Consider the following 26,882-nt stretch of genomic DNA (forward strand, 5'->3'; position numbering starts at 1 on the left):
CAAACATACGTCTGCATTTATATATATATTCACACATGCACACACTACCCTCTGGTTGGTGTTAGGGAGGGCATTCAGACATGGAAACCATGGCAACCAGAATCATTGCAGTTCGTCTGCCAACCTATTATATCTTGTCAAACTGTTCTACTCATGCCAGCATGAGAAACAGATGTAAAACGATGACAATCACACACATACACACACACACACACTCTCACACACACACATGCAAACACACACACACACACACTCACTCTCTCTCTCACACACACACACACACACACACACAATACTATAAATTAATGTTTTGCATTGCAAATGTCTGTGACAAAATAAAGAAATGATTATCATTGTTATATTAAGACAGAATTAGTTGAGAGCTGGATAAGAGGCTTTGTGGTATTTGGCCATTATTTTGTCAACTTGATTCATGTTCTGGGTTCAAATTCCACTGGGGCTCCACTTTTGACTTTCATTCCCCCCCCCCCCCAGCGCTATAAAAATATAAATAACCAGTCAAGTGGTATGACGTTAGCTGAGTTCAATGGCTGTGCTGGTGGTGTTTGTGTGTCAATTTATCAAATTATTATTTTTTTTTATTGCTGCATATATACATCAGCTGTAAATGAACACAAGCAATTGTTATATTTTAACACTACCATATTTTAAAAATAAATACAGTGGGCATGAAATTTTTATTTTCACTATATTCTTCTAATTTCTCATTTGTATCATAAATTTAATTTTTTTTTTTTTTTACTTTTTGTTTTGTTTCCTGGAATACTGAAAATGCAAAAAAAAAAAAAGAAAAGCTTTATGATTACTGCTTGGACACAGGGGAAATTATTCGACAGGACTATGCACTTACAAATTATTTTCAACACAATGAACAAACTGCAGTGAAGAGTGTATAATGAGTTATGAGAAAAATGAATAAAACATACTTTTTTCCTCTGTTTCTTTTTGTTTCTTTCGTATCAAATTGGTTTCATTAGATAAATTGCTTTCAGTCTGCAAAAGTCAAACCATTACAACTTGATATTATTTCTCAAATAGGGTAGCAAGAACTCTATAGTGTAACAACTAATCTCACAGCGATCAACAAGTCCATGACTTGCTTTCAATTCCCTTGATAGAAAATGTATTTCATTCATGCTATTAATGACCTTGAAAAGGTTTGAGGTGTCACACATTTTCATTTGTTTTTTTCTTTTTCCCAAACCCCATCTAAATCTGAAGTCTTCTCGTCATGTAAGAAAGGCTCAGGTAGTATCATAACCAGTACTACTTTATTAGAGCTAAAAGTCCAGTTGTTTCATCATCATTTTTATTATTGTTGTTGTGAATATCTTAGAAATATAGTAAAAATTCAAATAACTTGGAAGTACAGTAAACTTTAAGAGCACTCTTGATGAAATCAATGTTACAATATGTAAGGCTACAATTGTTTTTGGAAAACTTTCCCATCATTTGCGGAATGACAACAGTATCAGTTTGAAAATTTAAAGAAGTGCATAGAAATCTCGTATTTTGAACACACTTTTGTACAAGGTAGAAACATGGATTCCTTACTACAGACATGCAAAGAAACTTGAAACCTTTCACACGTGCTGTCTGTACAATATCTGCAACATAAAATGGCAAGAGAAGATATTAAATGCCAAAATTTTAGTAAAATGTGATATCTCCAGTATCAAAAGCTGTTTAGAATTCAGTGAAGATGTATATTGTTATTGTTGTTATTTTTATTGCTATTACTTTTTGATGAAACTCTCAGCATATTTTGCGAGGTAGAAGTGTCAGCTACACACAGCCAGCAAGCTAAGGCAATTGGTTTATGCTTCAAGAACCCTGCAGAGACTCATGCAGTTCCAAACAATGTGGATTTTTGTAGGTGTTCTACTTTCACAATTTCACCAATCTTTTCGAGCCATGTTGCAAGTTGAGTACTGATACTTCCAAGCATGCCAATCACTACTGGTATCACATCTACTCTCTTCATTGCCCACAACTTGCATATTTCCCACTTCAATTCATCGTATTTGCTTACTTTTTCTTCTTATTTCTTTTTCTTCCAGTTGTCACCTGGACATGCAATGTTGATTATCTCTTTTACTCTTTTACTTGTTTCAGTCATTTGACTGTGGCCATGCTGGGGCACCGCTTTTTTTTTAGTCGAGCAAATCGACCCCAGGTCTTATTCTTTGTAAGCCTAGTACTTATTCTATCGATCTCTTTTGCTGAACCGCTAAGTTACGGGGACGTAAACACACCAGCATCGGTTGTCAAGCGATGTTGGGGGGACAAACACAGACACAAACATATACACACACACATACATATATATATATATATATATATATACATACATATATACATACATATATACGACAGGCTTCTTTCAGTTTCCGTCTACCAAATCCACTCACAAGGCTTTTTTTCTCTTTTGTTCACCACAACGTCAGGTTTCCAACGTTTCCACCTGATGATCACACTGAATCGTTGATTGCATCCCACAAAATTGTGCAAACTTCATTCTCAGTAACCCCTTCTTTGCTCTTTGTAAGCCTTGATTTCCACTGAGCTCCCAAAGTTGTCTTTTGTATTCATGCTGTGCCAATTCCAGACATTCACTAACAATGTGCCATCCTGTTTCACCCCTCTCACCACACATTCTATATTTATTGTTGTCAGTAGTGTTGTCACTTCAGCACTTCACATAGATAGTCCTTAACACTTGTTCTTCTGCTGTTCATATAAATGCTTCTGTCTCTGTCTTGGTGTTTCTATCTCTTTCAAACTGACCATACATTTTTTTTTCCTTCCTTTTTCTTTCTTTCTTTTTTTTTTTGAGTTCTTCTCCTCTTAAAGTTTTTTTTCTTTACACTATTATCAATTTTGATGATGCCGGACTTCTGCATATGTTTCAGCAATGGTTCCATGACATTTTTTACGTACCATCATAACCTGTTTTCCTCTGCTTCTACACAATCCTAGCAACTGATCAAATCTCTTCCACTTTTTTCTTCTGGGCAAGTACAACCTACCAGTGTCACTCTTGGGATAGAATGCTGAATTCTATCTTAAATTATTATTATTATTATTATTATTATTATTATTCAGTAGTTTTATTTTTGTAAGGTGCTTTCACTTCACTACCGGGCGCAGCTCTGTGTGCCTTGGGTATGTGCTGTGATTTGCTGTGATGCTCTTATGGTTACTGTATTGAAAGTGTTTTGCGTAGGATGTGTGCAGTGCCCAGTCGTGCAATTTTCTGTATGTTATATATATTTGTAAGTCCTGGTGTTTTTGTTATGTAATTGTCTGAATATTTTTTTATTATACCTAAGGCACCTACTATGATAGGAATTGTTTCTGTTTTTAGATTCCACATTCAAGTTACCTCTATTTCCAGGTCTTATTATTATTATGATTATAAGAAAAACTTTTATCACAAAAATGGTGAGCTAGATTTAAAGCTGCTACATATGGGCTGAGTTGATAGTGTGCTGAACTATCAACAGAAAGGTTAATGGTTCATATCTCATAATTGATATGACACTGTGTTCTAACTATAATCAACACACTTAACTGTTGCATATCAGTGAACGAACTTCCATTTATGTGGTTGCTTGATCTGCTGAAAATGGCTGCCAAATCTCCTCCAAATCATGCTTATTGTCTTAAATAAGAAAAGTGTACACTAGATAAAATATTTGTTGATAACTTTTTAGAATACCTGTGTTCATGGGCCATCTCAATCACTATTGATTTGGAGCTAAACAACATAAAAAATAACCACAACACTTTAATTAACAATTATCTCAAGTTATCTAGCTGCCAACAAGTGCTGGTGCCATGAATTGTACAACTCACTGCTGTAGGCAGAAGATTCATTGTAGAATCAGTTATGTATTTCATTAGCTTGCCAGACTACTTTTCATATTTCCTGATAAATAAAGGCTTCAAAGAGGACTGAGCTTTTGCTATCCTAATTTTACTAAGATCTTTTACACAAAGACAAACCTTCAAAGGATTAAGCCAACAGGGAAGTGCTTCAATGGCCTTATAACACCCTATGTCACAATGGAATATGGAATTCAAATCTTCTGGTGCATTCAATGTCCCAGGCTCTCCTCTTTTTGTCATCTTCATTGTGTTTCAACCCACCCATAAAATCCACACCAACACTCTTTGGCCAATCATTTAATCATTCATGCTCAATCCAGAACTACAGTCCTCTACTATTCAATTGCTACAATGTACAAAGATTGAAACCGAAAACATCAGCCATTTCAATCTCACCAAACTGAGAGGACATCTAAACAAGAAGAAAGTCTCTGAAAAACACAAGGACTTTTGATATTGGTATTGAGTCATAAACTTTGGCAACAAACACAAGTGTTGAACCAGTCCCAGTCATAAACTGAGAATATATTTTATTAATTCAGGGACGATGAAAAGCAAAGTGAATGTCAGTTAGATTTGATCTGAGAAAAGAAAAGAATGTAAGTTAATACCACATACAGTGAAAGACATTCCAGCTATGACCATCCCATCTTGTTTTCAGATATAGTATATCTAGTACTATATAATCACATACGTCCTTCCCTTTTCAAGAGAGCAGATTGTAATTTGAAAGAGATTTGACAGCTATTTCTAGCAGGATAACTGACCACATACATTAACAACTACATAGACATAGATAAATGGATGGATTGGTATGTGTGTATGCTGTACGTATATGGATAGGTTGATAGTTAGGTATGTAGGTAGGTTGAAATGTAGACAGACAGACAGACAGACAGACAGATTTGCAGATTTAATCGATGTTAAGAAGTACATCAAGCTGCAAAATACTTTCCACAACAGTTCATTCAAGTGTTTAAGATTTGCAAGAAAATAAAATCAAACATATGCTAGTGTTTCTTTTTAAAACATAAACCAAAATAAACTAAACTGAATTGAGTTCCCTGTTTCTTTCCATTTAAAAATTTAAAACATATTTAAAAACATTAAATGAAACAAAAAATACTAATTTTCATATGAACTTGTTACAGGTATTTATGTATATCTATGTGTGTTTATGTATGTAAGTATGTATGTGTACATGTATGTGTATATACGTGTGAAGATATGTGTGTTTGTGTGTATGTATATATATATATATATATATATATATATATATATATGATTCCATATATGGTTGTGTGTAAACATATGAAAATTTTGCATGTATGTATGTGTGTGTTTAAGTGTGATTATACCTATATTGGTATGTGTGCTATGTCTCTTGGCATGTATGTAAATATTTAAAATTAGAAACAAATATCAAGATAAGCATAAAGGAAAAATCAATTTAAATTATATGCAGGTGGTTTGTATAACAGAGTATTGAAGAACAAAAAAATTATTGAAATACATCTCTCTGATTTTCTCATGTATACAATGTATGTATAAAATACCTATTTGGCAACAATTAAATGGTATATGCATTGAGAAGCTTACTACAAATAAAGTAGCCAAATGTATAAGATACTAAATTACCATCACACGAATATTGAATTTGGCTTTGGTGGGGCTCTGATCAATTTGGACCAATTGAAAGCATTCAATAGGGTCGTCCATCACAACTTGGAAGCTGTCCTGAAAGCAGTCAGTTTTGAATCCATTTTCAGTAGCTAGCACTTTATAATGCACAGTGACACCAGCACAGTGGTCAAAGCAAACAGTCACCTATCACAACTATTTCACATCTCACACTCAGTCCATCATAGCTGCCTACTGTCACCTCTTTTGTACATGTGGCTCTCAAGACACAGCTGCAGGGGGCATTCCTTTTGAACTGGGAGGGTGATGATGACATCACCATCATGATGTTGAATGTCACTGAAGTCAAACTATGCTGGATCATAGATATAGCGTGCCCAGCTGACAACAAGGTATGCGATAAGGATGAAAGAAAAGTCGAGCGATATGACAGGTTAGCATGGTAAGTTAAGCTAACTTCCCAGGTCGATGAAAAAGGTAGCAGTAGTACCAATAATTGTTGGAGCCCTGGGAACAGTGAGCAAAAATCTCGAGAAGTACGTGGAACAAATAGGGGCTGCAATAAGGGTGGAGCACTTGCAGAAAACAGCACTGCTTGGAACTGCTCGAATAATCCGGAAGGTGCTCGAAAAATAAGAGGTGTTACCTTAGTTCACTGGTTGTGAACAGCTGACACCGTAGTACATCTCCAGCGTTAGAAGCTGTGCAAAGGCATAATAATAATAATAATAATAATAATAATAAACACTGGAATAACAGCAGAAGAAAGATGGTATAGGCACATGCCAGAAAAGGTCACAGAAAATGAGAAAGCAACCGATTTACAAGGAACAATGCTGCTAAACCAATATTGACAGGCTATATGTGCCTAGGAACAAGGGAGAAAGAAGGAAAATACCAACCTTTTTTTTAACCAGACATTCATCACAACATACATACCCATCAACACACGACTGGTTACATTCCAAACATGTTGAAAGGACATCAACACAACACACACACACAAATATATATAAGAGCAGGTGTGGCTGTGTAGTAAGAAGCTTCCTTCCTAACCACATAGCTCTAGGTTCAGTCACACTGCATGGCACCTTGTGAGTGGATTTGGCAGATGCAATTTGAAAGAAGCCTGACATATATATATATATATGTATGTATTTTTGTGTGTGTCTTTGTGTTTTGTGTTTGTCCCCCTCATCCTCACTTGATAATTGGTGCTGATGTGTAACCTAGCAGTTCGACAGAAGAGAATGAGAGAATAAGTATTAGACTTAAAATGAAGAGTCCTGGGCTGGATTTGTTCAGCTAAAGAACCCTTGAGGGTGGCACCCCGGTATGGCTGCATTCAAATGAGTGAAACAAGTAAAAAGATAAAAAGATACATACATACATATGTGTGTGCGTATGTGTCTTGTGTGCGTATGTGTTTTGTGTGTGTTTTGTGTTTTGTGTGTTTGTGTGTGTGTGTGTGTGCATGTATTTATTTGTTTATGTTACCTTGTAGTTGCTTTAACACAAAGTGAATATTTCAATTCATTCAGCCTTTTAAATCAAACATAGAAGAAAGTTTACTTAGCATGAAGAAATCCCCAATTGAAAGTATAAATAACTGTTTGCCATATATGTGAGAAGCAAGTGTCTGTCCATTATGTGTACATATATATATGTGTGCATTTATATAGGTGCATGTATTCATGTGTATTTATTTTGATAATTAAAGTCCTGTGAAGCAATGGGCTACAGATATGCCTTCTATTTAATCTTCCTCTTCTTCATCTTTTTCACCATCATCAAGATGTCATTCAATGATATATACAGTAATGGATTGTTACTTTGATATGGTGCAGTACACATTGAAATATTTCGATTTGTTCACACACACAAACACAAACACACACGTGTGTGTGTGTGTGTGCATGCATGTGTGTATGCATGCATGCACATGTGTGAATGCATGCATGTGTATATGTCAAAAGAACTTAGTGATATATTTTTGAATCAAAATTTATTTCTTGTAAGCATGCTGCTGCTATCATGCAATAAACAGCTTTAATGAAATTTTAACACAACCTCTCTCAGAATGGAGAATTATTATTTAATATATACTTAAGCTGTGAGCTAGTAGAGATAATTTAGAAGTGAAACCTGAAATACTTATTCAAATCTAATTTATATCTAACGGAAATTTTTATTTTATAGTTGAAGTAGATATAATATGGATATATAGTTGTGTGTATATATATGCGTGTATGCATGTAAGTACGTATGTATCTATGTATGTATGCATGTATGTATGCATATATATATATGAAAAAGTGTTTATACATATATGCATCTATGTGTGCATATGAATCTGCATGTTGTATATGTGTGCATGTACACATAAATAGGCATAATTCATACATGCATACATCCACACATTTGTACATGCATGTACATACATACATTCATGTACATACATACACATACATAGCATACCATTCAATATATTATACATATATACATATGCATGTATGTATCTAAGAAGTAAGCTTCCTAAACAATTTCAAATGTAAATAATTGATGCTAAAAATATAATGGAACATATTTCAAATGTAATTGAACAGATCAATGTTAAACTGATTTTAAACTAATACTCCATTAAAAGCCTATATTACATTTTCTGGATGTTAGTTCTTATGTTAGTTTCTTTTTACTAAAACGTTTGCTATCACTTTCATTTCTTCCATATGTGATTTATAAAACTGTGCTATGATCCTGGATCACCAGGTTCAATTCCAGGTTGACTTATTCTTTCCTTTTTTTCCTGATTCATTCTCAATCAATTTAATCTTTTATCATTTAACTCTTTATTTTTTAAATATAGGTTCAGTATATAATTAAAATTATATTTACTGCATATCTAAGCATATATATCTATAATAATAAATGTGAAATTCTGTCTGTCTGTGTGTCTGGAACCCAGTATCTCAGTCTACATTTGCTCTACATAGGCATATATCTTTTGGAATCAGAATGATCCTGGGACTGAAAATCTGCCCTTCATTTTGTTCTTCAGCATACAGCTTTGGGATCAGGTCTGGATGAGGATTTGTTATATGCTAACAGTTGTAACTTCACAAATTTTGGGGGTTCTTTTAAAATTTGAAGTTACAAGTTTTTCATTTAAACTGAATTTAAAGTAATACCATATTAGTAGGGTACCAATAAATGCTTTATTATTATTGCTCACTTTAGCCCTCCACAGGAGCCAGCCGAAAAATCTGCACAGAGTGCAGCTTTTAAGCTAGTTTAATATATATTTAATATGTTGGTTGGTTAAAATTGCTTTCCTTCTTCACTCAAAACATCTTTTTGATATTCCGAGAGAATGCTTGGCTCTGTGATGAAGAAGTTCACTTTGCAGCTATGTGATTCAAGATTCAACTCTATCTTACTGCCCCTTGACTATTTTCAACTATTTTTAACAGTCCAATATATGCTTATTCAGTGTCCACACATTGCTGATTCTGAAAGTTAATGTCAAATCGCTGTTACAATATATGGAATGAATCCAGCCATCAGCAACAATAATAAAAATAAAAATAATAATAATAATAATAATAATATGGTGGTGGTAGTGATGATTCTGTAAGTAGAGTGTCAAACTAAATGTATTACAGTAAATAGTTTTGTCCTGTTCTCAACTCAAATCCTATTACATTTCAATTTCCCTTTCATTCCTTCAGGACTGATAAAGTAAATAACAGCTCTTTGATAAAGTAAATAGCAGAGACTGGGTTGATTCTATCAACTCTACCTCATCCTTTACAAAAATTGGCCACATGCTTAAAGAAGAAATCAATATTCTTTCAATACTCACATAGAATGCTTTGGCATTTCTCAGTTTCTGAGCAATATCAGATAACTGTTTCTCTAGTTCTTTTCTAAAAGTAGAATTGGTAAAAGTAAAAATATAAAGTAATTTTCTTGATTTAGAATAAATTTGTTAAAAAAACAAATATTTTATTATTTTATATTGAGCTTTTTACCTGAAGAAAATTATGAAAAGAAAATCAATCATTTTAAAAAACACTGAAGACTGTTGCAATGATGGTTTAATATGAAATGATATATCAGAAATTCCACAAGTAGTGGCTGTATCTTTGCAATGTAATGTTTATAACTTTTCTACAACTGTCTGTAATAGGTACATTTCCCCAAAATAGCTCTGCCAATGAAGATAAGCATACTTCTGGAACTGAAATATAGTATTTGAAAAATTCACAAAGTCTATTTTTTCACCTTTTTCTCTCAGACCACTGATGTCATTGTGACAGTGGAATTTATGTAGTAAAGACAGAATGAGATAAATTTGGGTTGCTGGTTGAACAATGTTAAGTTGGGAGACAGATTCAGTGCAAGTGACTACACATCAAAAATACTGACTGTCATAAATAAGAGATATAACTTTTCTACAATGGTTCCACAGAAGAACATGTATGTACATACATACCACACACACAGTGAAATCCTTGTATTTATTGATACAAAATATATGGATCACAGAAGCTGACTGAAGTCAATGTGGGAATTCTACTGAAAGATACATAGATATCATCATCATCATCATTTAAGGTCAATGTTCCATGCTGGCAGAGGTTAGATGATTCGACAAGGATCCAGTGAGTCAAGGAATACATCGTGTTCTAGGGTCTGCTTTGGCATGATTTCTATGGCTGGATGCCCTTCTTAATGCCAACCACTTTATAGTGTGGACTGGTTGCTCTTTTTTTGTGCCACCAACACTATTGAAGTCACCCTGTAGCTCACAAGCCAACAAACCCCAAGCGAGGATTATGTTTCCTTTGTATGCTACATTTAAGTTAAGCTATGAAGAAAAGGTTGGAGTAGAGGAGAGAGAGAGAGAGAGTGAGAATTAATTATAGGTATTTCCAAGAAGATAATCAGTGATGATGAAGTGTCCAGGTGGCACCTCAGGTAGCAGGAGCAGTAGCTGGTGGGAGAATAGGGGTTTATAAGAATGTGTAGGGGAAAAAAAATTGCAGAAGTAGAAGCAGAAGGTAGGCAACATCTGTAGGGATTGAAGGGAGGGTGTGCATGAGTTGGGGAGGCTATATAATGTATGTGCGTGTGTGTGTGTGTGTGTGTGTGTAATTATGAAAATTAAAACTGAGTCAATAAAATTGAGTGGTAAAGATGGTTAAATAGATAGTGTAGTGAATGATAACCAAGTGTGTATCCAGTCAGTGACAGAGCCTTTTGTCTATAGGTAAAATACTTAACTCTCAAATGGTGATGTGCACCTGAACTTGAATTGGTGTTGCATAGTAGAGAAAAGCTTAACACTATAATCACTTTCAGAGGTAGCTTGAAGAGTAAAAGAGTAGAACTCTCCCAAGGTAAGTTGCTTTAAGGTAAGTTACACTACATCAAATGACAAATACATCAAATGATTTACTTGTTTTTGTTTTTGTTTTTTATATATACATAGGCATAGGAGTGGCTGTGTGGTAAGTAGCTTACTTACCAACCACATGGTCCCAAGTTCAGTCCCACTGCGTGGCATCTTGTGCAAGTGTCTTCTACTATAGCCTCGGGCCGACCAAAGCCTTGTGAGTGGATTTGGTAGACGGAAACTGAAAGAAGCCCATCGTATATATGTATGTATATATATATATATATATATATATATATATATATATATGTGTGTGTGTGTGTGTGTGTGTGTGTGTTTGTGTGTCTGTGTTTGTGTGTCTGTGTTTGTCCCCTCTAGCATTGCTTGACAACCGATGCTGGTGTGTTTATGTCCCCGTCACTTAGCGGTTCGGCAAATGAGACTGATAGAATAAGTACTAGGCTTACAAAGAATAAGTCCCGGGGTCGATTTGCTCGACTAAAGGCGATGCTCCAGCATGGCCACAGTCAAATGACTGAAACAAGTAAAAGAGTAAAACGAGTAAAGAGTATATTAGCTTTTGAGAACAATGAAGTCATTATATATTGCATATTGTGAACCACAAGTTTTTAATGATCCATTCACTGGTGCACAACATTGAAGAGGGTGAACATAATTAGGAGGCACCTGTGCAACTACCAATATTTGACATGCTATTATTTATAGCTTTTTATGTAGCACAAGATCCAGTCTCCAAAAAGAATTATTTCACATTTTCTTGAAAGTTTATATATTCTTATGACCTCAATTAATTTATTGCCCTTTTTTCTCAATTTTTTACTTTTTTGGCTAATGAATACTGACATAACACACACACACACACACACACACACACACACACACACTTAAATTTGTTTTGCTTCAAAGCATACCACAAAGGCAAGCCAATGAGGAAGCCTCTATATGGTTGCTCTACTTGCTAGAAATAACAACTAAACTATTTTACAATCATATCTTATTATCATAAGAAGGTGACATCACACTGGGCAATGTAGATATAATAAAGATGTGATTGTCATGGTTGGAATGTTTTACTTTGAGGTCTGCTAAATCAGGGGGAAATTGAGGCTAAACAACATCACTGAGGTTCTAACAGAGTTTGAATTAGTGTCTGCATTGCTCAGTTCCTTAAACCCTACTGTTATTGTTTTACATTTTCATGTGATAGAAGGAATAATATCACTGAGAGTTGAAATTAGATTTATAAACATTTATTTTCGATTATGGCAATATAAAATTCTACAAGAAAATGCTATAAAACTGTGGTGCATAAAACACATGATTTTTTACTTTTTTGTAATCACATAAAAACCATTGAAGACTTTGCATGGAGTGTTATTGTTAAATCAACCTCTTGGTGCCTTTCTCTTTACAACCAATATTTCGTTATTGTATATTCTAAATAGCAGCATTATTGGTATAGAAGTTTTCCAATAGGCTTATCACTAGTTCTAAATATGAGGACAATGAGAGATATGTGCATGTATGCAGTGCACTGAAGATGTGTGTGTGTGTGTGTGTGTGTGTGTTATTTCTTTACTACCCACAAGGGGCTACACACAGAGGGGACAAACAAGGACAGACAAATGGATTAAGTCGATAATACCGACCCCAGTGCGTAACTGGTACTTATTTAATCGGCCCCGAAAGGATGAAAGGCAAAGTCGACCTCGGCTGAATTTGAACTCAGAACGTAGCGGCAGACGAAATACCACTAAGCATTTCGCCCGGCGTGCTAACGTTTCTGCCAGCTCGCCGCCATCAGTGTGTGTGTACTTCATTATCATTATGATTATCGTTTTTACATCTAATTTTCTATGCCAGTGTGGAAAAGCAGATGTAAAGACGATGATTATGATGATAATGAAACACATACATACACTACTAACTGACAATCCACTTGCTGTCATGGTAAGCATCCTCTCCAATTAATTTTAACTTCTAAAACTGTCTCCATTCTCAAAACGTTTTAGTATATTGTAAATATCTTTAGTTTTAATTATAATTTTAGAAGTAAATTGTATTTTATGTTTTGAGGAAAAAGTCATGAAATTCACACATCTATATCATCAGTTATCTTGTAATTAGATAGCAAGCTAAGATGTACTTGAATTTCTTGAAAAGAATCATTTGTCTGCTTATGTATTTGTTGAAAATTTACAAAACATATGTAAAGATACCCCAACATTTGAGTTTGATGAAGCTAGTTAAGATAACAGAGTACTGAAAAAGAAAAAAAATATAATTAACAAGAGTAAAATATTTTAACAACTTTAAATTAATTGTGCAGCTGTCTGATGATTCTTGTATATCTACTGTATTTTGAGATATGTGTATGCGTGCGTACACACACACACACATCATTAAAAAAATGTCACATAATTAACAAATATACTCCATGAATAAATAAACAAGAAAAGTGAGGAAACAAAACAAAGGCAAGTGATTTTTCTCTTCTTGTGTCAATGAGGCAGTTTCTGTCTGGTCATTCGATTAGTTAGAAATAACAGCCAAAGTACACAAAAACCATCTTCTATAAAGAAGGATAGACTGGTACATCTTTGATCAAAGAGCTAGTTAACCATGGCTGACTTCTGGCTAACCAGCAATGTAGCAATGGTTTGCAATTCTCTTACAACTGACAGAAGTTGACTGGCATTTTGGAAAGATGTAACAATTACAATATTTCTCATAAATCATTATATAATAAAAGAGATTTTTCTTTCTATTTTGCAAGTGAACTTGACTATTTCAAATTTAAATATCTTGTATATAAACATATTGAAATGTTGTTAAAGCTCTCCCATATCAGAACAGATTTGGAGTTAAAAATTGAATTCTGACATGTCAGCAATAAGATTAGAACCACCAGTTAGAAGACTGGTAGTCACTATCAATGAACTATCAGCAGCTTTCCAAATGTTGTGTAGACATGTGATTCCAGGTGCTATAATATGGTTATGTTGTCAGCTTTTATGTGGAAACATATTTTCAATAATTCAATCTGCAACTGTTTTTTTTAAACAATCTTGTTCAATTTTTATATATATATATATATATATATATATATATATATATATATATATATATATATATATATGAGAAAAATTTGAAACTACCAGTTTTCCCTTTACATTCTGTTTACTATGATGAATCCCCACCCTGCCAACACCACCACCATTATTATTGTTTTAGTCATTCTCATTGCATTTAATTACTTTGCTGTTACTAAATACATAGTAGAATAGAAGGTTGCTAACCACAGTACACCACAGTTATATGGCAGAGCGCAATGCTTTATCTAATTGGACATTGCTTTTCTTCAATATTACAATATCATATGCTTTTTAGCCCCGGGTCAGACTTATGATCAAATGTACTTCAGTTATGACCATCACATCCTTCTAGTTCAGATAGTATATCTACAACTACAATAGCCAATGTGTTTTTTTCTTTTAGAGACACTGAAGAAATGATTTAAAGAGATTTGGTTGCTATTTCCAGCAGGTCATGCAACTATATAAAACATTCCTCCCTCCTTAGCTCAACCAAATCATACAGTTGTTGTTGTTGTTTAGTCCCCGGTGAACCCTGACTAAGTCAACCAATGATCAAAGGAATTCAAGCTGTAACCATTCCATCTTTGGTTGACATTCAATGAATCATAAAGTTCAGAGTAGATACAGGCAACATCAATACAGTATCAGTTGATCTCTGCAGACACACCAGAATCAGGCCTGATGAATGAGCAAAGGTTCGCTTCTATGACATCCTCTTGCAGACTGTCTTGATGACAGGTGATGCTGACCTCACTTCAGTGGCTGATCATTTGAAAGGATATAAGTGGATAATACCATGATGTCTATTCCAGTGTACGTGGAAGCTATGAATAAAGTGGGATCGATGATGTTAGAGATCTTCATGCAAATGATCCAACCATTTGCCAACTGAAGGAAATTGACCATCCAAATTGAATCACCTAAACAGTCAGATGAATATGTTCACCAAGTAGACTTCCTACTTATTAATGGGGACAGAGGATTGCTTGTGAATACTAGGCTATCTCCTAATGACCAATGCTTAACATCAACATGTGGTAAGTGACATCAGAGTAAGATCTATGCCAATCCTTCCCTGACTCGAGGGTCTTGTCTCTCTGAGGGTAGGAGAAAGGTCCAAGGAAGAAAGGAAGAAAAAAAAGGGTGTATGATGTCTGTAATGGGGCATAAATTTATTCATTTATGCATAAATTTATGCAATATCACTATCAGGCAGTGGTAAATTATAGTTCATGAACACTCATAACTGGTTTTGTGTCAAGTTAAATTAAACCACTATTGACATGAGAGAGAGAGAGAGAGAGAGAGAGAGAGAGAGAGAGAGAGAGAGAGAGAAAGAGAGAAAGAGAGAGAGCTAGCTATTTATTCACTCCACCGATTGGAAAAATCAACTAAATATCTCTTATGCCAGGTTCTTTTCTCTTAAAAATAGGAAGGACATGTTAGATAATATAGTTCTTGATACATTATGCTAGAAACGAAATGAAGATGAGATAGTGGCAGCTCAAATAACTTTGACCTGTTTATATGAAATTATATAAGTCACCATTCAATAAATTAATTATGTCTCCAACATGACTAAATATGTTTTACATACAGGAAGTTTTATTGCACTACTTTTGTTTTTTGTTTTTCTTTTTTGTCCAAATGGATTATTCAATATGTGTGGTGGAATATAACTTGTGTCATATGCCAGATATATATTAAATTATTTACTTGCTCAATGTGATGCTAGATATATAAATATAGTGTATGAGAGAAATAACAACAGAATAGAGTGTCAAAAGAGCAGCTAGCATATCTTGTAAATGATATTGCATTGGGTTCATGATGAGGTCTCTTAAATCTGACAAGATCAAGACTTTGAGTTAATCAAGAATGGAAATTTGTAAGGTTCATGCCTTCCCCACCCCTACCCACAAACATAACATGTCTTGCAAACAAAAACAACTGCAATAAACCCCTACTTGTTTTAAAAGATGTCTATTGTTAACTTACGTGTTATCTAAATGATTAGTTTTTTGCTCCTCAAATATCTTTAATGTATTCTTTATGTTGTCTCTTTGTTTTTGGATTTGATCTTCTAAACTGAAACAAAAAGATTACATTTAGCTATAGTCTGCAGTCATATATTTTTTACCTTATATTTGACATATAACCATTTCCAGACAAGAAGTAGATAAGTCAATGAGGCAGCTATTATGGGATTACTTAAACAAGACACATTGGATAATGTAGTCTTAGACATAGTTCTAAGCTGGAATGCTTTGATCAATCAGAGTTGACTTGAAGCCAAAAAACAACAACAACCAATCCCAGTCAGAGAGCTTTGTGATGGTTCCATGCTAGAAACAATAGCCAAGTTTCCCTCGGATCACACCCAGCATCTCAAACCAGAGAGGGACATAGAAAAGCATTCTATACATTGTTTTTTTTTTTAATATAAAATAGAATAGGCCATACATGATGGATCAATGGTTTTGAACATAGTTCTGTCCAAACAGGTCAATCCTGGTGTTAAACAACATCAAAAATTAAAGGACAAGGATGCTATGTCAATTCTATTATTTATACCTAATTTTGCAGTAAATTTGTAGTCTGAATTGAAGGTATTTCAGTTTAGTAACCTGTTCCACTCATACTCTGTTTAATGTGATATCAACCATAACAGCTTCCCTACAAATTTTAAGGTGTTCTCATTAGAACCTCTTGCTGCATATGAAAATTTGTATTTATTGATTACTTTTATGACATTGATGATCCAGGTATTGATTCATGGATATTGTTTTTGATAAACTTGGATATGCTGCAAGTTTCACCATCTGTATAAAGATGTCAATTGAGAGCTGTCCTTTTGTCAAATGATTCCATTTCTAAATCAAGTAACCGTATGGCACTTTGAATGAATCTTCGAAGGTTACCATACAAACTAGTTATACCTCACCAGCCACAACGTTGTAAATCACTCAAATGTACATCAGGAATAATCAAAAGAGTGCTTGAGAAACTAGAAAAACAACCATTTATGATTGATAGTATATGGGGATAAATTGGTGGAATTGAAAGGAAACTGTCCATAGACGGGTACTTAAGGAAGAGAAATAGATCAGAAGGAATATTCCTAACATTAACCTCTACTTAAAGGGTACTGGATGATGATAAAATCTATAATCATAAAACTGAAACAAGTAGCTTTCATTAAACAATAGTAACTGAAACAAATATATCACTTTAAGCAGTATATTTCTTTTACATATTAAAGCTACTGCCCAATTTAACAGTTTTAGTATGAAATATTTTTGGCAATCTCAAGCTTTTGTTTCCAATGTTGAAAAAAAAAAAAAAAAAATTTCTAATAAATTGCTCAGCAGTAAATTTGCAAACAGTTAAAATGAATAAACTAACAAAACAATTTAATAAAATGAGTTCTTCCATTTTCCTACTCTTTTATTGAGTTTGGATACAATGACACTAAACTGAATTGAATGTTAAGTTTAAAGAAAAATATCATTTCTCTTTCTAAAGGCTGCTAAAGATGTTTCTGGAGAAACTACAATTTTATAGATTAGAGGCTGCTTCACAATACAATAGAAAATATCTTTGAAATGATTCCCAAGTGTTTGGGTGTTACAAATCATTAGTGTCAAATGAAGATGACAAGAAGATGGGATTTGTTTCCGAGATTTAATTTTATTAGATATTGATTGTGATTAACTCTTTACTATGTTTATTAGGGTATCCCTTTGATTCAAATTAATGGTAAGAGAACACAATTAAAACATCAATATAACTATTACAACTGATGAGAAACGATGGCAATACAAAACATACGTTTTTTTTTGTTTGTTTCATTCATTTTACTTTTGTTAGTTTCATTGTCTCTTCATAGAAAAATATGACATTTCTGAATTGTTTGTGAAACACAAATTTTTCCATAGAGTTTTCTGTGTTATTTCTATAATATATTTACTGAGAGAAGTAGAATCAAAATTTCTTGCAGTCAGTTTATGTGTATGTGTATGTGTATGTAAGTACACACACACACACGCACACACAAATACACACATATGTGTGTGTGTGTGTATGTATGTATGCATGTATGTATATATAAATATATATGTATTTCCTACTGGATAAATATGCTTAAAAAGAACATTTGCATGCCATCCATCATATGCAGTCTGCAAAGCAATGAAATGTTTGTTAATTGCAGAGAGCTCTCTCTCTCATTACAACAGCAAGTGGTATCTATTGATTGTCTCTATTTGCAGCTCAGATGATTGATCTGGCAAGAATTCAGAGGCTTGGTTATATTGCTAAAATAATTAATCTGCTGAATAGTAGCTCATAATTTTTATTAAGAGACCATATTTGAGAAAAGACTAGATTTCTTTAAATAGTTGATGACTCAACATGAAGGAATATGATTTTGGTCGTACAGGATCTTATCAGATTTCAACTAAATCTGAAATGGTCACACTTTGGTTACTAATGTGTTATCTTTTGTTTTAAGTTGGGATAACTTTAGAATTATGTTACTGTAATGCAAACTAAATTTTCGTCTATACAAGCAACTTAGATAACATAATATTGAATTAACTAAAACAAGCAATATATAATGATTTTATTTTACAAATACACATGATTAAGGAATTAGAATTTGCTTTTCCAAAAAATTACCATTGCTATTTCTCTCATTGTCATCGCTGTCATCATCATCATCATCATCATCATCTAATGTCTACTTTTCCATGCCTGCATATCATCATCATCATCATCATCATCGTTTAACGTCCGCTTTCCATGCTAGCATGGGTTGGACGATTTGACTGAGGACTGGTGAAACTAGATGACTACACCAGGCTCCAATCTGATTTGGCAGAGTTTCTACGGCTGGATGCCCTTCCTAACGCCAACCACTCAGAGAGTGTAGTGGGTGCTTTTACGTGTCACCCGCACGAAGGCCAGTCAGGCGGTACTGGCAACGGCCATGCTCAAGATGGTATATTTTATATGCCACCTGCACAAGAGCCAGTCCAGGGGCACTGGCAACGATCTCGCTCGAAAATCCCACGAAGACCAGTCAGGCGGTACTGGCAACGGCCATGCTCAAAATGTAATATAAAATTTGTCTAGGCAGATTTTCTATGGCCAGACACACTTATTTTTTCCACCAACCCTCTTTTGTTTCTAAGCAATGTCATACTTCCCAAGATCAGACATGCTTTCCATGGAAGACTAGAAACAAATGGCATTGCTTGTATGACAGTAATTTTCATTTTACAATCATCAGATGTTGTCAAGATAAGAGTAAACACAACCCCCCCCCCCACAAATATGTTTATGCTAGGTTTATTTTAATTTCTATCAACCAAATTTACTCACAAGGCTTTTTTTAAACCTAGGGCTATAGTAGAACACGTTTGCCCAGAGTACCATGTAGTGGGACTGAACCTGAGACAACATCTTTAGGAACAAAGCTTCTTAACCACACAACCATGCTTTTCCTTAATTTATATCTATAACATTGATAGACTTCCAAGGAATAGACTCCTGTTGATGTCACTTTGAAGAGATCAGAAATGCTGCAATGTCTCCTCTAGACCAATAAAAGGACATGAATTTAGAATCGCAGTTGTATTTAAGAGCAGCCATGCATCCTGCTCCCTGGAGAGAATGTAATCGATCTGGCTGGTGTAGCCACCTGGTTAGTAGGTTATCAGGTGGCTGGTCAGCTTCCTGAAGTTGGTGTTGCAGATCAATAGGTTATTTGCATTGCAAAACTCCAGCAGCCTTGTTCCCTCTTCATTTTGTGAACCAATTCCATGGTCTGCATGTATACCATGGAAAATATCAGGCTGCCGTCTGACATGCCCATTGAAATTCCCAGCCAAAAAATGAGATCCTTGACATTCATCTTAGAGGTAGCCTGCAGGAGAATATCATAAAAATGGTCCTTCTGTTCATTTAGTAAGCCCACTTGTTGGGCATAAGAAGGGATAATTGATGCTATGCTATTCTGCAAGACTAGCCTGAGCTTAAGCACTCTATCACTCACTCTGACTACCTCTATGACTTTATCCACCTATTTCCCTGCAAGAAGTATGGTCACACCGCCCACCCCATCACTGTTACCTTTCCAAAAGATTTTATACCTATGTGTCTGGCCTGTAAGGAACCTGGACGAAGCTCCTCTCCACTCTTTACCTCTTGGATGTAGCATACATTAACACACGACCATTGAAGCAGCTCAGCAATCTCACTAGACCTACATTTCAATGTGCCTACATTAACAGTGCCAACCCTGAGAACTGGGTAAGGGGTGCAAGAGGGAACATGGGCAGGAGAGATGGTATTAGGCACCTGAAAAGACAGTTTTAGTGATCGCTTGGTAACAGACATGTCACATCAGTTCGTCTTGCTTTAACATACCATCATTTAAACATGTTAAAATTGTTCTCCATGTTGGTAGCGAGTAGTGTCGTAAATATAAGAATTACTGCTGCTAATATAAATAGGCCAATGTATAAATTTATTAATTATATAGAGGATCTGCTATTGGTTAGTCCATTATATATAGGGAGAAAGAAGTAGGTGGTTTGTTAATTTACTAATAATTTCCTAAGTAACATATCACCTTTTGGTGCATGTAGTAGTGTGGGCGATTGTTGGCAGTGGGGAAGGAGGGACGAAGGTATGCAAGTCTTCTGGTACAGAAGTGAGGCAGAGTTCTGGTATTGAGAATAGATTCCCGGTATAGGTGGTGGGAGTGAGAATGGGCGGACATATTGTGGACAAGCAATGGTCAGTTTACTATTATTGGGGAGAGAGACATGACAACAGAGAGACATAAGTAAAACAAGAATGCATACAAATTTTAACAGTGGCCAGTTTGCTATCATTGAAGAGAGGGACATAAATAAAACAAGAACGCATACAAATTTTACCAATGGCCAGTGTACATATGCACATACATGTATTTTGAGATCAGGTGTCGCTTATATTTCAAATGAGTTAAAATATAACTGAAGCCAAAAGAAAAACGCCATGCCTATGTTAAATTTGAACTTCTAGTGTATATTGTAATCAAGAGTCCATTTCTTTATGCACTCAGTAACACTGTTTTCACTGTGACCACTATAGCAATATCTTCATTATGCACTAATTGTTAATTGACTTAGAATAACATTTAGTGCTGCAGTTTGTAGTTAGAAATTAATGCATACCCTAAGGAAAACCAGGTGTGTATTCATTTGTATTTACAAATTTGGGGGAATAGGCTGTTTGAAGTATAGATAAAAATCTTTTGCAGTGTTGCTTTTATTGTTGGTTGTTCTTGTTGATAAGTGAACAACAAAGTTTATGCATGCAAAAGTTCAAAGACCTAAACACAGCAGGGGTGGTGGTGCTAGATGACTAGTTTGATTAATATCAATAATAACAGAGTGGGCATAAGATCAAACTCCCATTAAAACATTGTAAAAGGTTGGCTTAAGAAATCAAAAAGCAAAGAAAGTGATAAAACTAAGCTTATATATACTTGCATACACATTACATATACATTACAGTATATAACCTTCATGCACAAACAGTATGCAAGTTAAAAGTAGAAAGAAAATATGCTAATAAATTAGATAGGAAGTATATGAAATTTAATTTATTGATATTTCAAAGAATTCAAAACAATATTGTACTTTATAAATAGAAAATAACAATTAACCTTAAGATCTGGCTTTGGGTCTGCGCTACTTTATGATATCCAACTTGAAGAGTCACTGTAAAGAAGAAAAAAAAAATAATGAAATGAAATATAAGAATTTATATAAGTGTTGTAACGTAATTGCGATGCACAATAAATAAGATAAGCAGACAACAATAAAAACAATGTAACAAACTAAAAAATTTCCATATCAACAAATATCAAGAGCAGTGCTTTCTTTTTTTTTGCAAAGCACTTATCACACACATATAATATAATATATATATACATATATTGTTTATATATTACACATCCTCGTTTATATAGTATCATTATAATCATCATCATCATCGTTTAACGTCCGTTTTCCATGCTGGCATGGGTTAGACAGTTCGACTGGGATCTGGGAAGCCAGGAGGCTGCACCAGGCTCCAATCTGATCTGGCAGTGTTTCTACAGCTGGATGCCCTTCCTGACGCAAACCACTCCGAGTGTGTATATACATATTTATTTAATTAAAGCATATATATTTCTGTTACTTACCTTACGTATGTATACACATGTCTACCTATCTACCAAGCATTCTATGTGTGTATGCACATGTGTGTGTGCATGTGTCTGTGTGCATGCATGTGTACACCTGAGTATGTGAAAGTGCAAAATACAATGAAAAATAAAGCAACTGACACAAATATATCGAGAAAACAGAGTAACATAAATTATAGGATAATTAATCAATAGAAGCTTCTATATTGCTGTAATTAATGTTTACGAAGTCATTTTATTGAACAAAAAGAAAATTGATAAATGAGGTGGTAATTATTTTCTTCATTTAGCTTAGAGATTTTAATGTTAGGTTTCCTGAGCAGCCTGCCCTCTGCTCCACTCCCACTCATATTGATTTTTTTTTATTGTTGATACTACATATATATATATATGTACACACATACAGCACACACACACACACAGACAAACATATGCACATACATACACACTCAAATTTATACATATTTATCTGTGTGTATACTTGTACACGTATACACACAAGCCTTGTGATTCTGAGAAGAAATTATACAAACAAAACAAAGCAAAAAAAAAGAAAAAATGAAATTATCCCATTCCCACCCCATACCTACCCAGTAAATATTTCAGAGAATTCAATCAGGAGTGAATGAATGAAAGCAAATGAAATTCATCACAAAGATGTAACCTTTAAAATAATTTTTTTCATCATATGTGCATGGTTAATTGCAATGAGGCTAATTTTAATCAACCACATACATGTGTGTGTCCGTGTGTGTGTGTAACAGATATATATATATATATATATATATATATATATAAACAAATAATAAATGAGTATATACATATATACGTACAGGTATGCGCATACCTACGTCTACCTGTATATATAGGTGCATATCTGGGTACAGGACATTGCAAACAAAACGTAGACAAGAAAATAATAATAACCAGAGTACAGAAAACACACAAGCCACATAGAGAACATTTTCCTTCATCAGCTACCCCCGTTTTAACACCGGCGTTTCGAAGAGTTGGGCAGGACGCATCGTTAAAATGGCTCTTCCCATGAACCGCAAATTAAATTTGTATACACAAATTAAACCTGTGCCATGGAGGAATGTAGTGGCGGACAAAAAACAAGACAGGAAAACAAACGGAAAATAAAACAAGACAGGAAAACAAACGGAAAAGGCTATGCGGCCAGACGTGAAAAATTATGTGTATATAAACACTGTGAGGCACGAACTGAAAGTAGGGATGAAGTAAGTTCGCGTGTTTGCTCGGCGATAGCCAAGGAAGAAAAGAATTAGTGACCGGAAGCATGTGACCAGGCAGGGGTAAGGAAGAGAGAGAGAGAGTGGTAGAGGGAGAAACAAAGGGAAGAAGTAGAAGAATAGGTGAGCAACGAGAGGAAGAGAGGAATATAGTAGTAACAGAAGGAAGAACGAGAGGGGAAAGAGAGAGATATAGTAGTAACAGAAGGAAGAACGAGAGGGGAAAGAGAGAGATATAGTAGTAACAGAAAGAAGAACGAGAGGGCTAAAGAGAGATACGTAGTAGTAATAGAGGAAGAACGAGAGGGGGGAAAAGTGATAGAGAAAGAGATAGAGTCGCGACAGAAAATATAAAGTTGAAAACTACTTACAACAGGGATGACGCAGGCGTTCGAGCATGTAAAACAAATAATAAATGAGTATATGCATATATACGTACAGGTATGTGCATACCTATGTCTACCTGTATATATAGGTGCATATCTGGGTACAGGGCATTGCAAACAAAACGTAGACAAGAAAATAATAATAACCAGAGTACAGAAAACACACAAGCCACATAGAGAACATTTTCCTTCCAAATGTTTTGCTGTCGCCTGTTATGTTTTTGTTCCATTTTTGGTTTTGATTCATATATACACATATAGCGGTGTACATACACTTTTGGTCTCCTGTACATAAGTACATATATATATCTAAATTCCGTACGCCTCTTACTCTTTCCTTTAGCCCCTTCACACCTTCTTTGTTCCTTCCACTTTTCTTTTTCTCGCTCTCACCGTCTCTCACATTTCTTGGCACTCCCTTCGTTCTTACCACTTTCCCTCCTCCTTTACCTCACTTTGTCCCTTTCCTTTTTTTCTCTCTTTCTCGACCCTCCCTAATTCTTCAATGCTCTCCTTTCATGTGACTGGTGTTTGACCAAGCCTGACCGTTCTTTCTTGGTTCGACTACCATCTCCTTTTCTAATTTTAATTCTCATAAGAGTACAAAAAAGGAAGCTCTGCAGCTGAAGTGACTCGAAACATCCACTCAGTTTATGGGAAAGAATGCTTGAATGAAAGAACTTGCAGAAGATGGTTTGCAAAATTCAGAAGTGGAGATTTCAACCTTGAAGGTGAATATCAAACAGGACGTCCAGTTGAGTTTGAAGATAAGCTCCTTGAGGCATTACGTGAAGAAGATCTTGCATTATCTGTTGAAGAATTGGCAATAAAGCTTAGTTCAAACCATACAACTGTTCATCGTCATCTTCAACAACTTGGAAAAGTTCCTAAACATGGAAAATGGGTGCCACATGAATTGTCTGAAAGCAACCGCAAATCCCAAGTTGACATTTTCTCTCCATTCTCGCGAACTCATTTCACCCTTTTTGGATAGACTTGTGACTGGTAATGAAAAAATGGATCTTCCATCGAAAAGTTAAACATCGTAAACAGTGGCTTAGTATAAGGGAAAAAGCTCAACCACAACCGAGAAGGGAACTTCATGGGAAAAAGGTTCTTCTCTCTATCTGGTGGGATTGCAAAGGAGTAATTCACTTTGAATTGTTACCACCTAATGCAACAATCAATGCTCAAGTCTACTGTCAGCAATTAGAGCGTTGAACCAAGCTTTGAAGAAAAAAAGACCCGCTTTAGAGAATCGAAAAGGAGTGATGTTTCATCAGGACAATGCACGACCCCACACTGCAAAGATCACATCACAGAAGATCAAAGAGCTTGGTTGGGAAAAAATTCCTCATCCACCTTATTCTGACCTTGCTCCTTCAGACTACCATTTGTTTTGTAGTTTACAGAATCATTTGGGGGACACAACTTTTGCAAGCCAAGAGGAGGTCAAAACTGATATTTCAAAGTTCTTCACTTTGAAACCAAAAGAGGCTTACATTAATGGGATTAAAAAGCTTGTAAATAGATGGAAGGAAGTCATAGATAATCAGGGAAAGTACATTGATGATTAAATTTCAATTGAATATAACATTTGATCACTTGTTATCTTTATTCAAAATTCGGACAGAACTTATGGGATGACCTGATATGTAAAATAGCTGAGCATGAATGTAGGCAGTATAATCATAGTTCATCTAAGCAAGATGTTTAGTCACTGAGGGAACAGAATAACTTGATAGGTAGTTGCGTATATGACTTTATTTATGTGAATTAAACAAATGAGAAGAATGGGTTTCAAATATATCACAAATTTAGCACAAATTGCTGAACACAGACGCACACACATACATACACATGCACTCACACACACATACACACGTGTGTGTGTATGTGTGCGCTTGCTAAGTATATAACACATACACAAGGCAATAACATAAATGAAATTAACCTTTTCTGAATGCATTTTAAATGATGTTTCTACATCTGTCTAGATTTTTTAATTTACATATCTAATTTTTGAAATATGACAGTTTTTCTTATTCCCAATTTTATCAATACTTGTATTGTGTATTAAATAGCATTTCATACAAAATTTGCTTATTGCCTGAACTGAAATACATAGCATCCACTTGATTAATTCATACATAGTTAATTTTAACCTTTTATATATATATATATATATATATATATATATATATATATATATATATTGTATATTCAATTAGATACATATGTTATTAAACAATATGCATTATACAAGTTTTTACATGTATTGTGAATATATTTTCTAATAAAGTTAATCTGAATAGTTGTATATACAGCTTCCAGCAACTGTTAACCTTTACATATTCATTTCAAAATCCCTGCTATTATGTTTCTATCGCATGAATATTTTGATAGAGTCTTTCCTCTTACTTATCTCTGATCACACCTAGATTTTCTAGAAATAAATCTAATTAGAATATTAGACCTGTTTTAGGATGTATATTTTTTTTAACATGTGACAGCCTATATTTTTTTATTGACCTAAAAGATGTTCTCAGCACCATCATGGTTAAAAATATAACCATGTAGTTTTTAATCCCTGTGCATTCCTTTTATTTGAACTTTTGAGAACACTTAATATTTAAACTTGGAAGTTTTAGATGCATAACGACTTTATCCAATGAACCTGTAAATGATAAAGTATAATTCATCACAAATCTGAATAATGTTTCAGCAGTGTCTCTCCTGAACAGAACACATAGCTTATACCAAATCCACATATTGATTAACAGTTCTGCTGCAAAAGAGAAAATCAGATTTGCTTGGTTGTCAATTAAAGTTTTTCAGTTGTTGAAAAATAAGAGGAAACCCAACTGAAAGCCATTTACACCCATAATATAGCAATGTTAGAGAATATATTATTCTGCAAGAACGGCT

At 34.5% G+C, this 26,882-nt stretch overlaps 1 protein-coding gene across 7 annotated transcripts in view; it reads right to left on the minus strand.

Moving 5' to 3' along the window:
- The window catches only part of LOC106867251 (uncharacterized), a 422,507-nt gene that overhangs the window by 30,940 nt on the left and 364,685 nt on the right, over positions 1–26,882 (minus strand). For 5 of the 7 annotated variants that reach the window (XM_089337498.1, XM_052974910.2, XM_052974907.2 and 2 more), the window contains 4 exons: positions 21,791–21,845; positions 16,069–16,158; positions 9,416–9,479; positions 948–1,014 (listed from right to left, as the gene is read on the minus strand). In XM_089337498.1, coding sequence (XP_089193624.1) covers positions 948–1,014; positions 9,416–9,479; positions 16,069–16,158; positions 21,791–21,845 — 276 coding nt within the window. The remainder of the gene's footprint in view (positions 1–947; positions 1,015–9,415; positions 9,480–16,068; positions 16,159–21,790; positions 21,846–26,882) is intronic. The other 2 variants (XM_052974912.2, XM_052974911.2) reach the window with 1 other exon arrangement.

The sequence above is a fragment of the Octopus bimaculoides genome, chromosome 19, assembly GCF_046866305.1.
Source record: "Octopus bimaculoides isolate indiv1 chromosome 19, ASM4686630v1, whole genome shotgun sequence".
Classification (NCBI taxonomy): domain Eukaryota; kingdom Metazoa; phylum Mollusca; class Cephalopoda; order Octopoda; family Octopodidae; genus Octopus; species Octopus bimaculoides.